The sequence below is a fragment of the Rhinopithecus bieti genome, unplaced genomic scaffold (genome assembly GCF_001698545.2).
Source record: "Rhinopithecus bieti isolate Rb0 unplaced genomic scaffold, ASM169854v2 scaffold_3527, whole genome shotgun sequence".
Taxonomy (NCBI): Eukaryota; Metazoa; Chordata; class Mammalia; order Primates; family Cercopithecidae; genus Rhinopithecus; species Rhinopithecus bieti.
The window spans coordinates 945849-961057 of NW_016804488.1; the positions used below are offsets into that span (position 1 = coordinate 945849).

At 41.7% G+C, this 15209-nt stretch overlaps 1 protein-coding gene across 1 annotated transcript in view; it reads left to right on the top strand.

Moving 5' to 3' along the window:
- ABCA13 (ATP binding cassette subfamily A member 13) overlaps positions 1–15209 on the top strand; it is a 503546-nt gene that overhangs the window by 349449 nt on the left and 138888 nt on the right. The window contains 3 exon segments of the mRNA XM_017868548.1: positions 5830–5884; positions 7366–7543; positions 10563–10678. Of these exon segments, the coding sequence (XP_017724037.1) occupies positions 5830–5884; positions 7366–7543; positions 10563–10678 (349 nt within the window).

Sequence of the window (15209 nt, forward strand, 5' to 3'; positions counted from 1 at the left end):
GGCCAGATCTCAGCTCACTGCAAGCTCTGCCTCCTGGGTTTACGCCAAGCTTGATTTTTATATATGTTTAATTCTATGCAGCTGGTTTCAAAGAATGACTATGATTCTAAAAACATCTAATGTAGTGATTGACAAGCTAAATTGCAATATAAAAATGAAAAGTTCTCCCAGTGTTCCTAAACCAAAACATTACATGGGTTTCACCCTGCACCTCTCTGCCACCCCTCCAGTCTTCCCACTGAAGCTCCAGGGCCGCCCTGCAGCACTGCACTTTCCTTGCACTCCAGCCCTATGCTGAGGTGTCCTGTGCATCTGGAATCTACCCTTCCTTAGAAAGCTCCCCGACCTTATACAGGACATAGTCCTGTGAGTGGGCTGTAGTACCCCCAACACAGTGTCCTCTCCCAGAGAGGGCCTACTTGTCCCTCCCATGAAACTGCTGTGGCATAATGGGCAGAGAAAAGATGCATGTTGAATGAATTCTCAGTTCTGTGAAGGAAGAGGAATCAAATCTCTATTTGACCCTTGGTGAACCTCAATTACTGTCCAGTGCCCTGGTTTTCACCACCAAAATCATACCAAAGTCAGAACATTCTTTAACCCTTGACCTGATAGGGGCAGGCTGTTGTCTTACAAAAGGTGGTGGTCAATGTCCAGTGGAGAGAGGTGGAGAGTGAACTCAAGACTGACAGCAGGTCCAGGGTTTTCTCTACTTACTTGATGACATTATTTTCCTAAACACTGTGGTCTAAGGCCAACTCATTCTCTGTGTCTTAGCTTTGAAAGATACTTTTTAATTTCAGAGTGAAAACATGGGAATGTTAAGCCCAAAGTGCTTAGGAATTGTCCAGGAGCTCTGAGTACTGAGTAGAAAAGCCCCATTCCAAGGCCATGAGGATTCCCTAGAGGGCCCTGTGAGAGGAACTGTAGATCACTGTGTTCTTCAACAAAGTGTGTTTAAATATTTACTCTGTGACAATCATGTAAATTATAGGACTCTAAAGCCAGTGCAAAATTGAAAATCTGTGGCCCCTCTGAATTATTTATGAGTAAGGGACCTAGGAAGGGAGAGACAGCCACTGTAGTTTGGGGGGTTCTGGTATTTGCACCAGTGGTTTTTTACTTCTGAGACCTAGGCAGAGACAGAGGTCATGGAGGATTATAGCTATGTGCAAAAAATTGGAAGAGAAGGCAGGATGGCTGCCATCAGTGGGCTCTCTCCTGAAGTTCATTATGTGAAATTTATCAGCTGCTCTTTTCTGCTGACATAGTTGAGGTTTTCATTTCTATGTTATGCTGTCGTTGGGATCCATTGCGGCTCATTGTAAAGGCAGGATTATCAGTGCTCTCTGTATGTTAGTAGGTGATTTGATGAAAGAGGCACAGACCTGGGACTCCAGACACGTGGGTTCTGCCTGTGTCAGGAGCAAGTTCCAGACTCCAGGAAAAGTCACTACATTCCTCTGATTCTGTTTCTGCTTCTGGAACACAAGGGCCTGTCCAAGCTAGACCACTTCATGGGATTTCATTTTCCTATAATAATTTACCATTCTAAAATGCTGAAGCTGACTTACAAAGAACTGTGCATAGTATACTAGCTTCCTTAACACAATTTCACCATCAGATTACTGAATGAGAAAATGTATTATGAAAACATCCAGTAGAAGATCTGGCACATTGGGGAATTACTAACTACAGGAGCAGTCAATCATTTCACCAGCGAGATGGGAGACCAGATGTACTCTCGCCTCCTAGATTAAAACCCTAAAAGAATGACACAAATCCAGGAAATGTGCTAAAATGAAGGGCAATAAATTCATAACAGAGGAACTAGGATACAGAAAGCAAATATGAGAGCACTGTTTTTAATCTTTCAGCAATGACTGTCATGGTTTAAGGTAAGGAAAAGTGTTTATGCCACTTGATCAAATAAAGATCCAACCTTGGTATTTTAACATTTTATTATTGAGCTCCCCACAGAAACAGCAGTGTTCTTTTGGCAGCTTTTCACTGCAGAATGAACAGAACAGAGGCCTTCAACCTCCAGCCTTGTATCTTTCCCACTGTATGGCTGTAGTCTTCAGAAAACCAGACATGTGTGCTGAAGAAAGATGTATGATATGCTGACAGGGAAATGATTGTGGTGTCTGCAGACCAAGGTCTGAATCTCAGCTGTGTCACAGCTGTTAGTCTATAGGAAGATTTCCTAAATATTTGTGCTTCAGATACTGCTTCTGTAAACAGGCATAATATTTCTGATGTGACATAGTTGCTCTATCAGAATTGGTACAAACAATCTAATGTCCTAAACAGCATACAGCACATGGCTACAGGTTAATTTTTGTGTGTTTCTGGCTACCAACCCTTTCTTTCTGCTCTAAGTCCTATGAAAGGACTTAGAGTTTGAGATTTTCTCTCCTCCTTTTACCCATTCTCACACTCCTGAAAATTTAATTAATCCTTTTTTCGTGCACGGTGAGGATAACTAACATCTAATTTCTCAGCAAATGTTTTAGTATGCAAAACATTATTAACTATGGTTGCCATGCTATACATTTGGTTTCCAGAACTTATTTATATACTTACTTATGTATGTATTTATTTATTGAGAGAGATGAGGTCTCACTCTGTTGGCCAGGCTGGAATGCAGTGGTCCAGTCATGGTTTACTGCAACCTCAAACTCCTGGGCTCAAGCAGTCCTCCTACCTCAGCCTTTCAAGTAGCTGAGACTACAATTGCATGCCACCATGCCCTGATAAGTAAAACAATTTGTTTGGTAGAAATGGGGTATCTCCATGTTGTCCAGGCTGGCCTCAAACTCCTAGACTTAAGCGATCTTCCTTCCTTGGCCTCCCAAAGAGCTGAGATTACAGGTGTGAGCTACCATGTCCAGCCTTTATCTTATGTCTGGAATTTTGTATCCTTTGACTAACATCTCCCCATTGCCTCTTTCCCCTGGCCCCTAGTGACAGCCTTCTGCTCTCCCTTTCTGTGAATTTGATTTTTAAAAGTTCTACATATAAATGAGATTTTGCAGTGTTTGTCTTTCTTTGCCTGGCTTATTTCACTTAACATAATGTCCTTCATGTTCATTCATGTTGTCTCAAAGACAGGATTTCCTTCTCTTTTGAAGCTGAGTAATGTTCCATTATGTGCATGAATATCTGTCTATCTTATATTTTCTGTATCCATTCATTTATCAAGGGACACAGGTTATTTTCATATCTTGGCTATTGTGAATAATGCTGCAATGAACATGGGCCTGCAGATATCCCTTCAAGATAGTATTTTATTTTACTTTATTTTTTGACATATATCCAGAAATGGGTTTGCTGGAGCATATGGTAGATCTATTTTTAATTTTTTGAGACACCCCATACTGTTTTCCGTAATGGCGGTACTAATTTACATTCCCACCAGCAGGATAAAAATTGTGATAATAATTTTGTAATGTATACATATATCAAAACATTACATTGTACACCTTAAATATATGCAATTTTTATTTATCAATTATACCTGAATAAAGCTGGAAACAAAACAAACAAAATGAAAGCAATAATAATTGAAAACAGAGGAAATTTAATTCAGCGTTGGACAGACACGAGGCAGGAGTGGAGTGTCAACAGGGTTGGACAGTAAGCATAAGGAAATGATGACGCATGCCTGCAGCCATAGAGTTTGGTGAAATGATAACAATCCAGCTTTTCAAATGGAAGCAGGGGGGAATACAAAGATTGGATTTCATTTTAAAGGAGATGTATGTCTAGGTAAAGAATATGGGCTCTATATGTTTCTATTTCGTTCTGGAAGTTCTCTAGACTTTCTGGGTGAGGGGATTCATGAGTGTGCAGAGAAGCGAGCTGAGCAGGCATGCACATGTTTGTGAGTGAGGCCTGGCACTGCGAGGATGGAGTTCAGGTGAAAGTAACAGGACTCAGCAACTTCTTGGATGTGTAGGGTGAAGAAGAGCAGGGAGATGGGAAGGACTTAGTGTTTTCTGAGCCTGGGTGACTGGGAAGATGATGGGGATATTTGCCCCAGGGTGTGTGTGTGTGTGTGTGTGTGTGTTTAGGTTAAAAAATTTCAGTATTCTACTGTGTTCCTCAAATAATATAATTCCAAGACATGTAATCAGCTAACCACATTTCTCGGGATCCTCTTAATCTAGAATGTTCTCATTCTTATGTAGAATCTAGGCGAGCACACAACATTGCAAATATACTCCCACCATCCACAGCACCAGTGGGGCATGGGCCATACTTTGGCAGGATCTGATACTTTATAAACACTATCTAATGTCACTTGGCTTTCCGACCCCCTGACAAGGTTGGTTGACATTGGGCTTCACATGAAGTGAGAAGCTGCCTGTGAGTCAACACTTTAGCTAGGAAGGACAGGACTGGTGGGCCCCATGAGGAGAAGGCTAGAAGTCAAGCTTGGTGAAAGAAAGACACATAGGAGAAAGACTGGTGGGTGTTACTGGTCCAGACAGGTGAGAGATCAAGACCATAATTCAGTTCATGATGAATGTGGTAAGTCCAGGATCCAGCAAATGATGCAGCAGGTGTCAGGCGCACACACTGTGAGCCTGGACCAGAATATCTGGGCAGTATTAATTCATAATCAAAAAAATTATTCTGGAAAACTGTACAGTGGATTTGCTGAACCAATAGCTCCTACCGTTGTTGCTTCTATGAGCCAGAACTTGCCTTAGTGTGTAGCTGAGTCCCCAGTGGAAGGAAACAAGACTGGCATAGCTGGGGAGAAGAGCAGGTGGCCGTGGCAAAACTGTTGGAATTTTGGAGCACTGTAGCCTGTTCCAACTCTGTACCTTTTATGTATGTTTACTTATACCCCAGGATGTTTCAGTAAGAATTTAATATGCTCTCATAAGGCAATGCAAAATACCAATGATAAGATAAATTAAAATGCAGGTGATAGGATAAATTAAAATACAGATGATAAGGTAAATTAAAGGTGAGCCAAAAGAAAAATAAGCAAAATCTAGGACTGGCAAAATGAAATAGAGCAAGGATTTGTGCCTTTGGTAATGGACTCCACATACAAGCCACACATTTGACTCCAATCACTGACACAACCAATTAGGAAAAGGAAACCTGATTACTCTCACAGTCCACAATGTCCAAGAGAAAACATGAACCAATTTTATTTATGGAATTCTTCTTAACACAATATTGACTAGAATTCTCTAAGGAAGCACTACTATCCCACTCGGTGATATTATAAACAGCTCTTATAATAAAATCCTTTTAATTGATAAGCTGATGGCAATTTCTTCATTTTGGCTGCTGGCATCACACACATGCACAAGCCCAAGAAAGCAAGCAAAGCAAAGCAAAACAAACAACTCCAAAACCAAAATTGGTTCAATGGAACAGTTCAGTTTTCTATCTATCTAGACCTGGCTTCATCTAGAAGTGAATATTGACCTGATACATATGAAATAGTCTTATTTGCATATTGTTACTTAGCCTGAGTATGTTTCCTCTCTGCAAACATAGGCTATGGGATACTTATGAGGCTTAGACAATAAAATGTGAGAACCTGTAAACACAGTGCCTGTCATGTAAAGCATGAACAAGTCATAGTGGTTATGTTTGACAACAGCATCAATGACAGAAATCCCAGCACACATTTGCTGAATTTCACAATGCCATTTGCCATTCTTTTCTACTAATTGGCCGGGGCATGGGCAAAGCAAGCAGGATACATCGTGATGGCACAGGGAATCTGCGTAGCCTGTAGATGAGCCACGATTCACCATGAGCAGTCTGAAGGCTTACTTTTCAATTTGTCTTTCACAGGAATAACCCTCTACAACCACCCATATGGAGGGGCCTTGCTGAATGAGGACAAGATGTGAGTTGACGGAATGCTGAGGGGTGTGTCACTCTGACTATGGAAGAAAATCTGTGGGTTACTTAGGGATGACTTTGGTCTCTCTTTTGTATTTGCCCCAAGAGATGGCTTATAGAGTTAGTAAGAAATGCCCACAGGACTTGAGCATTTCTTTGCAAAGTGTGAGAAAAATGACTATTAAGAGGGGCGGTGCATTGACTGAGCTTAAAACAGATGATTATGTCATGCAACTGTACTTCTAAGCAGAAATTATTCTAAGGGAATGATTTACCAGAAGCTTATGTGGCTATACACCTTCCAAAGAGTTTTTGGGGTTAAAATCATAAACATTGCATTCATGTAGGTAAACATAGTAATGCCTCCTTGAATATTTCTCATGCAAGATTTTCCTCAAGATCCAGATGGAGACATGGGCGGGGATAAGGCCAGAGCTCTTCAGGTACAGAATTCTGTGTCAGTTCTCACTGTCTTTGTAAAGGGTAGCACACTTCCACCTGTCTTCTCTTTTTCTCCCCCGTCTCCCTTCTCTGCGATATGGTTGACAAACTTTTAATTAAAAGTCAATAATAAAAATAGGTATTTAAAATACTTTTATGACCTACCAAATTAAGTTGGAGAATGCAAATCTGCTTAATGGGCATTCTCTGTTCAAGTTGTTAATCTGGCAGGAACTGGCAGGAAGCATGGGTTAGGTTGCAGCTTGTTCTCACGTTCCCGTAATGATTTTCAGGATTCTAGCTTTAACAGTGTCTGACACCTTCCAGAATTCCAAGAGTAGGCTAGCTGACATCTGTTGTAGAGTGCGACACAATGGAGCAGAAGGCATGGCACAGCAGATGACTTGTGCTGAGAAGTTCCATCGTGTCGGCCTCCTGAGAGACCATCTGTGGTCTGACTGTTCCTAAAGAAGGGGTTGAGAGGAGGCAGCAACTGACTTGAGTGAAAGTAGTAGTGCTCCAGGTAAAACCATTACTAAGAAAATGTACAGTGTATATTATTACAAAGCACCTCAATCTATTGCAAAATCTCTTTGGCATTTCATGTGACTAAATTCAGAGATGGACCAGTACAGTGGGGAGCTGTAGTGAAGGCTCCTCTCTGGCAGATGCTACTGCATTGCAAAGCAGTCCCCGTGTGGGAAAAGGTCACAGCTTACCCGGATGCTGCTCAGAGGATATCTTTCATCTTAATTGGGAGTCAGGCTCAATGGTGAAGAGCAGATTTTGACACAAGAAGACTCTGAAATGCCCTCAAACTGTGCTCCTCAGTTACGTCTTCTGTAAACTGAGCTTAGTCATCCATGTCTCAAAAGGTGGCTGAGGGGACTTAATGAGGGAATCCATGCCCTTAGCCAACATGCCTGGCTGATTATGAATTTTTAATTAGCAGTTTTCACTGCTGTCATCATTGCTGATTGTTATTAGCAAAGAAGGCTTGTGTTCGTCGTCTGGCGCCTGAGAGCTGCTCTGTTCTGCCCACAGCCTGGAGAGCATCCGTCAGTGTGGAGTGGCCCTCTGCATTGTGCTGGGATTCTCCATCCTGTCTGCATCCATCGGCAGCTCCGTGGTGAGGGACAGAGTGATTGGAGCCAAAAGGTTGCAGCACATAAGTGGCCTTGGCTACAGAATGTACTGGTTCACAAACTTCCTATATGACATGGTATGATTTGGGAATGAGATTCTGTGTGCTTCCACAATAGTGATCTAAATAGTGTGTGTGTATGGAGGGATGGAGGGGAGCGTGGGGCCCTGGCTGCCTTGGAGTGTCCACAAAAAGGGGTCATCTTACTGATAAGAGCATTTCAGATTAAGTTACCTTTTACTGATCACCATAGAATTGGTTCCTAATGGGAAGACTGACAAGCTTCAGGATGGAGAACTGGGAAATTCTAGAACTTCACAAAGATGCAAAGTTTCTTCCTGAGGAGATGAGGAAATAATCACCTTTACTATGCTTTTTTCAACGGGGTAGTAGGTGAGGTGATACAAATCACTAGAAATGATCTTTCATCTGCTTGCCTAACACCCGCTTCTGTGAGACCTGTGCCTTGTTGCCTAATAGATACGGCAGGTATTACTAGCATTTCTGGAATGCACTCAGTTTCCCAGTGGAAACCCTCCAGATCAGGATGCTTTGTCTAGGTGTTCCCTATTCTTCAGGACATTTATCTTAACTAAAAAAATGCATCTTATACGATAAGTTGTTCTTAGTGGTCAATATCTACTGTCATTGTTACCTGGTGGAGCTGTCTTTATTTTGTAGGAAAGTGATGTCCTTGCCCTCATACATATGATTCATTTTGTGATACAGAAAATCATATGTAAGTCAGTGGAAGGCTGGAGGGCTTCCATATACTGAGCACCTTCCACGCACCAGGTGCTATTCGAGTTGTACTACACCCTGCACAAAATTCCACATGTTAACATGTTGCTTTCCTGTAAGGTTTATTTCTTTGAGCTGGCTTAGGATTTAGCTAATTTATTTCCTTTTGATGGTGTAACTTGGATTTTTGTTTTGTTTTGTTTTGAAAGTACACTTTGTAGGGATCACACCTACGTTACCTAACTTTCAGGAGTTCATTTAATTTAATCAGAAGTTTCTCTGAACCTGCCTGGTGATAGATATCACCTGGGACATTTGGTAACAGTAAGGATTCCCAAGGGCCTATCCTTCAAGATTCTATTCAATAAGACTGGGGGGACTTGGAGGTCTGTGTTTTACTAGGTACTCAAGGTGATTTATGAATCTTAACCAAGATTGACAAATTCTGGGTCTTTAAATCCTTATATTTGCTGAGGGACACTTGAAGGCAGGTAAGTGGAAGTGACTTGTGCGAGATTTTACTTCTAGTTGGTACAGAGACGGCTTCTCAGTGCCAGCCTCTGTCTCCTGGTCCAGTTTTGTTCACAGCGCTACACACTGCTGCTGGCTACTTGACTCTTTTCCATCTGTCATTTAACAGTGGTGTCTAAGGGCCACAACTTTCCCAAAGAACAGGGAAGAAGGGTGTGGCAACAGAGAATCACAACACACAGGGGGCTATGCTTCTAGGACACCATGGGGCTTTCCAAGTCTCCAAAACCCCAGGCTCTTCCTTCCTTTCTGCATCCTTAGTTTATTATCTTTTTATGCCTCCCAGTCAGTCTGACTTTTCTTTACTCTGTGATGTTTGACCTTGGGGATTAAGGACAGAGAGGGTTCTTTGCTTCTTGTTTGGATGGTTTTCCATCTTCATCCAATCATTCTCTGCTTATTCTATTCAATCACTGATTTAATAAATATTTTTGAGGATCTGTTGTGGGTCAAGGTGTGTCCAAGGTTGCTATGGACTAAATGATTATGTCCCCCCAAATTTCATATGTTGATCATCCCAGTGTGATGGTATTTGGAGGTGGGATCTTGGAGAGATAATTAGGTTCTGAGGGTGGAGCCCTCCTGAATGGGATTAGTGCCCTTGTAAAAGAGGCCTCAGAGAGCTCTGTGTGAGAACACAGCGAGAAGTCACAGTCTGAACGAGGAAACTAGCCTTCACCAGACACTGAATCTGCCAACATCTTGATTCTGGTCTTTCCAGCCTCCAGAACTGTGAGTAATAAAGTTGTGTGGTTTATAAGCCACTTGGTCTATGTTATTCTATCACAGCCCCACAAACGGTGTTGGGCATAAAACCATGCATAAAGCAGAGAAGATTGCTCCCCTCAAAGAGATTCTCATGAGAGGAAGCAGAAAACAAGCAAGAAAACAAACAAATAAATAAATGCGCAAGATACAGTTGGCCCATGACTGGGTCTATTGATAGAATGAAAGAGAACGATAGGATGGAGAATGACTTCAAATGTGGAGTTCAAAGAAGACAGTGAAACTTAGGCTGAGATCTGTGAGGTAAGAAGGGGCCCTCCCCATGGATGACATGCAGGAAGAGCTCTGCAGCTTGAGAGTCTAAAAGAAGAAGGAGCCAGGTGTGTGACAGCCCCAAAGAAAGCCATGGCTCTTGTTGGCCTGTGGGGAGCACCTTAAGGTGAGGCTGGATAGCGAGGTAGTGTGAGGAGTCTGTCCTTGGTTCTACGTGTGTGGGAGGAGGCTGTGTTTCATGAGAGCTGATTGGATTCCTTGACCCTCCTCAAAGGAGATGGGTATGCGTGACAGTAGTAGTCTCCTCAGGCTGTGATAACAAAATACCACAGGCTGGGTGCCTTCACCAGGGAAACTTGATTCTCTTGTTTTCCTGGAGGCTGGAAGTCTGAGATCAAGGTGTTGGCAGGGTTGGTTCCTTCTGAGGCTTCTCTCCTTGGCTTGTAGACAGCCATCCTCTCCCTGTGTCCTCACGTGGTCAGCCCTCTGTGAGTGACTGCATCCTGATCTCTTCTAGGGACACCAGTGATGTTGGATGAGGGCTCACCCAATTGACTTCATTTTACCTTAATCTCTTGTTTAAAGCCCTGTCTCCAAATACAGTCACATCTTGAAATACTGGGGGTTCAATGTATGAATTTTGGGGGGATACATCTCAGGTTATAACAAGTGACTTTCCAGGACTAATTCCATGGCTAGGGAACCCCTAATGTGCAAAATAGGAAATATATTTGTGAAGTTGAAAGGAAACTTCAGGATAAGTAGATGATAATAAATATGACCATCTGATGTAACAGCTCTCCCTTATTTCTTTTTATTTTCTCAGCTCTTTTACTTGGTTTCCATCTGCCTGTGTGTTGCTGTTATTGTCGCCTTCCAGTTAACAGCTTTTACTTTCCGCGAGAACTTGGCAGCCACGGCCCTCCTGCTGTCACTTTTCGGGTATGTGATGAGAAACGCTGCTGCAGAATTACGGTTTGTTTTCTGAAAAAGAAAACCCTCAGGATGGCTTTGAACCTGCTGTCGACTTCATGATTTCCTCTCTTTTGAAGCAATTATGTTGCTTCTGCAAGGGACACGGAGCAAACAAGCCTGAGTAGGATGATGAATGCCCTGTGGAGGAAGGAAGGGCTGACCTGGTCATGATGAAGACAGCTCTGCCCTGTCTCAGACAGACCCTCAAGCTGTTTGACAAACTTGTGCAGCTGGAAATGGATTCTCTATTATTCTCACTTTGACATTAATCAGGGGCTCAAATACATAATCCAGTTAGCTGGGAGACTGCATTTGTGGAGGTTCTCTCAGCAAGCTGTCCGGCATCTTTTTCTCCTCTCCTATAATATTAGTAGTTTGAAAATGTTTTGTCTAATTTCTATCACTTTTTTTCTCAGATGAAAAAATAGCAAATGGAGAAAAGTCATTTTATGAATTTCTGATTTATGCATACTAGTCAGGATCATTGCTAGTGGCCTCAACATTATATCTACCTGGTATCAGGATATATATGTCTTCTTATGTGTCATGCATGTATGCTTATATACAGGCTAACTACATAAGAAATACTTAGTAGGGAAAATAATTGTCATACTAATTTATTATAATTCAAGGCTATTTTAAAAGATAAAACAACTTGCTTTTATTTAAGAGGATTGGAAATAAAATGATTTTTACAGTTTGTATTTATGTAAGTGGCCTATAATTATTCAAAATGTCTAATTAGAGACAGAGTTTTACTTAAACAAATATATACTATTACTAGATGAATGTGTAGGTGGATGGGTGGATGGATAGAAGTATGTAGATAAGAGAGAGAGAGAAAGAGAGATAGAGGGAGAAAGATTAAGGGAGAGAGGGAAAGAGATTAAGAGAGAGAGGGAGAGAGAGATTGAGAGAGACAAGACAGACAGACAAACTTTTGGGGGAACATTGATATTACTACTCAGTAACCCCAATTCTGTGGCTTTGGTAATACTAATTATTCTGTCTAATGCTCAGTTTTTTCTCTATAAAACTTCATATCTTTTGCTATAAAGATTAAATTAAATAGTTTATGCAAATATCATGGACAATGACTGGTACAAAGTACTCATTAAATTAATTTTAGCCATTATTGTTACTCTTTAGAATTATTTTACTCTTTAGAAGATGTAATAGCTATAAAGCATTCTTATAGTAGACATATGTTTATTATATTTAACTAGAAATTTACAGACTTGTGTATAAAGATCTATATGTGTGTGTACCCAGCTCTGAGAACACAGTTTGATTTCAGTTTATTGATCCAATTGAATGGATAGTGTTGTCATGTCTCCCTCTATTTCGAGTAAAATAAACTTTGCTGTAAAATTATTTTGAATTTTAGGAGAGTATATCTCAAAACTGAGTTAAAACTTAGATGAAATGGTTAGAAAGCCTTAAAACATGCTTTTAGAATTTTTTATTAATGTTGTTTTGATTTTGAAACCCTTTAAGAATTTGAATTTGAATACCTTCATTTACAAAAAAAAGAATTTGAATTAAACTAAGAATTCTCTTCACATACATAATTACCACATTTTTCAAAGAATTTCTGGAGATTCACAGGTCTATTGAAGCACAATCGTAGGCAATAGGGGTTACACACTTCTGATTAAGAACTCTTAGGTTGCAGGGACTGGAAAGATTTCAAAGATAACTCAGACTGTGTTTGTGGTCCCAGCTAATTCCAGGGAAGAAGAGCCCCCAAGGGAAGTCAATCAGGGTCATCGGGTGACATCCATGGGGATGCAGATTTAGAAGGTAGCTCTTTCTTCATGGAGCACAGCCAGTGGAACGGGTGATCCCCCACTGCAACAGGAGGGGCAGTGAGAGACCTGGTCTGGGGAACCACTGTCTCCTGTGTGCCTGGCAATCTCTGGGTGTGGATAGCAGAATTGGTTCACACCTGTTGTCCCTCTAAGGATCTGTGGGTACAGGGAGCCCAAGGACAAACTTGGGAAAACTGAATCCCGAGCTGAAACCTAAGAGCAAGTCCAGGCATTAATGGCTGCTTAAAGGCAGGAATCTGAAAATCTACTCATCTGACAAAGGGCTAATATCCAGAACCTACAAAGAACTCAAACAAATTTACAAGAAAAAAACAACCCCATCAAAAGTGGGCAAAGGATATGAACAGACACTTCTCAAAAGAAGACATGCATACAGCCAACAGACACATGAAAAAATGCTCATCATCACTGGATATCAGAGAAATACAAATCAAAACCACAATGAGATACCATCTCACACTGTCTGGGTGAGGGGGAAAAGGACAAGATGGAGGAAGGTGAACAGAAAAGACGCAGCCCCTACTACTTCCGGGTTCTTCATCATCCAACTTACCCGCACGTGGGAAAATGCAGCCCGCGCCTGGGAAAAAAGCAGACCAACTGAGCAGGCACGACGTGACGTCAATTTGAGGAAACCGAAACTTACCCGTCCATGCCTAGGGAGACACCCCTGGCACGCCCTTGTCCCACCCACTGCCCTCCCATTTCCAAGCCCAGAACATAAAAGTCGCCATGCCAGCAGGCGCCCTGGCGAACTTCCCTGGCCCCATTGCTTGTGGACCAGGGAACCTCCCCCCAGAGCCGGCGCGACTTACTTCCCCTTGGGCCCCCCACTTAGAGGCGACCGGTGCAACCTTCGGCCCAAGAGCCTGACCTGCTTGGTCAATAAAGCTTCTTCCTTTCCTACCACTTGCCCTCCAGCCGCCCCTAACTCTTTCCTTGGGCCAAGGGAATTAGACAAATCACACACCCCCGGGGGGTTAGAATGGGCAATCATTAAAAAGTCCAGGAAAACAACAAGGCTGCTGGAGAGCGATATCGGAGAAATAGGGAACACTTTTACACTGTTGGGGGGTGCGGATTGTAACTAGTTTCAACCATTGGTGCGAAAACAGTATAGCGTATTCCTCAAGGATCTAGAACTGGAAATACCACATAACCCAGCCATCCCATTTAATGGTATATTACCCAAAGATTTATAAATCATGCCCTGCCTATAAAGACACATGCACACGTATAGCTTCCATTGCTGCACTATTCACAACAGCAAAGACTTGGAGCTCAACCCAAATGTCCATCCAGTGGACAGACTGGATTAAGAAAATGTGGCACATTATACACCATGCCGAATACTATTCAGCCATCAAAAAATGATGAGTTTGTGTCCCTTTGCCAGGGACATGGATGCCAGGCTGGAAACCATCATTCTCCAGCAACTATCGCAAGACAGAAAACCAAACACCACATGTTCTCACTCACAGGTGGGAACTGAGCAATGAGATCACTTGGACTTGGGAGGAGGGAAGGAGCAGAACATCACACACCGCCGACCTATGGAGGGGGGAAAGGGGGAGGGATGCATTGGGAGCTATACCTCGATGTAAATGACGGAGTTGATGGGGGCTGACCAGTTGATGGGTGCGGCACAATCAACATGGAAAGTATACCTATGCAACAAACCTACACGTTATGCACATGTACCCTAGAACTTAAAGTATAATAAAAAAACAAAACAAAACAAAACAAAGAATAAGGGATAGTATACATGAATTGATTCTTTTAAGAGATAACAAGACAAATATGCCCAATAGCAGTTTTATTGTTTTTCTTCTTTCTGTCAAGGACAGTTTGTTATTTAAAATACAAAAGGGAGAGTCAGGGATAATTAGCATCCAAAAGAGGGAAGTAACACCTGAAATGAATGAAAGAAAATAGAGCCTAGCTTACATAAAAATTGAAACCTTAAGAACACATTTGATGTATATTTAGTGCCAAAAGATGAGATTACAGAATCCTGTTTGGTGTCTTGGGAAATTCACAGAGCATGGGGAAATGGTTGATTTTCAAAAGGGGAATTTTCTTCCCCCATAAATTCCATGATGTTGTGAACAGTAGGTCAATCTCTAGCAAGTTTTAAAATCATTAAAATGATATATTTTAATAAAAGCCTGGAGATTGTTGAAATTCACTGTAATTTTCACACAAAAAAATTATGCTCTCTAAGCCAATTTCATTTTTTTCTTATAAGAAAGGAGACTGGAGCTGTGAATACGTTAATTTGAGCCAAGCATTTGAAAGATAACTAATGAAAATGTAGTAAAAAAGTGATGGAATCATAGCCAGTTGGAAACCACACTGGAAGACTCTTCATTCATCTAGCAATAGGAACTCTCGCGTGACTTCATTTAGGACTATGTCTCTGATTCTTTGTTTTTCTTAAATAATGCTTTGATCCACTTGTCAACTATTTAAATGACAAAACCCAGCATGGAAACCTGATGTAGTAAGTAACAAAGTACAGATGCTGAACCATCTCAAAGGAAGTAGAGCCTAGTGTTGAGCTGGTAATTAGTCCCTCAAGTGCAGATTGGGTATGCAGGCTCCACAGCAAGACAGGGAGGCTGCTGCACCCTTAGATTGTATTGCTGAATGTGGAGATGCTGATC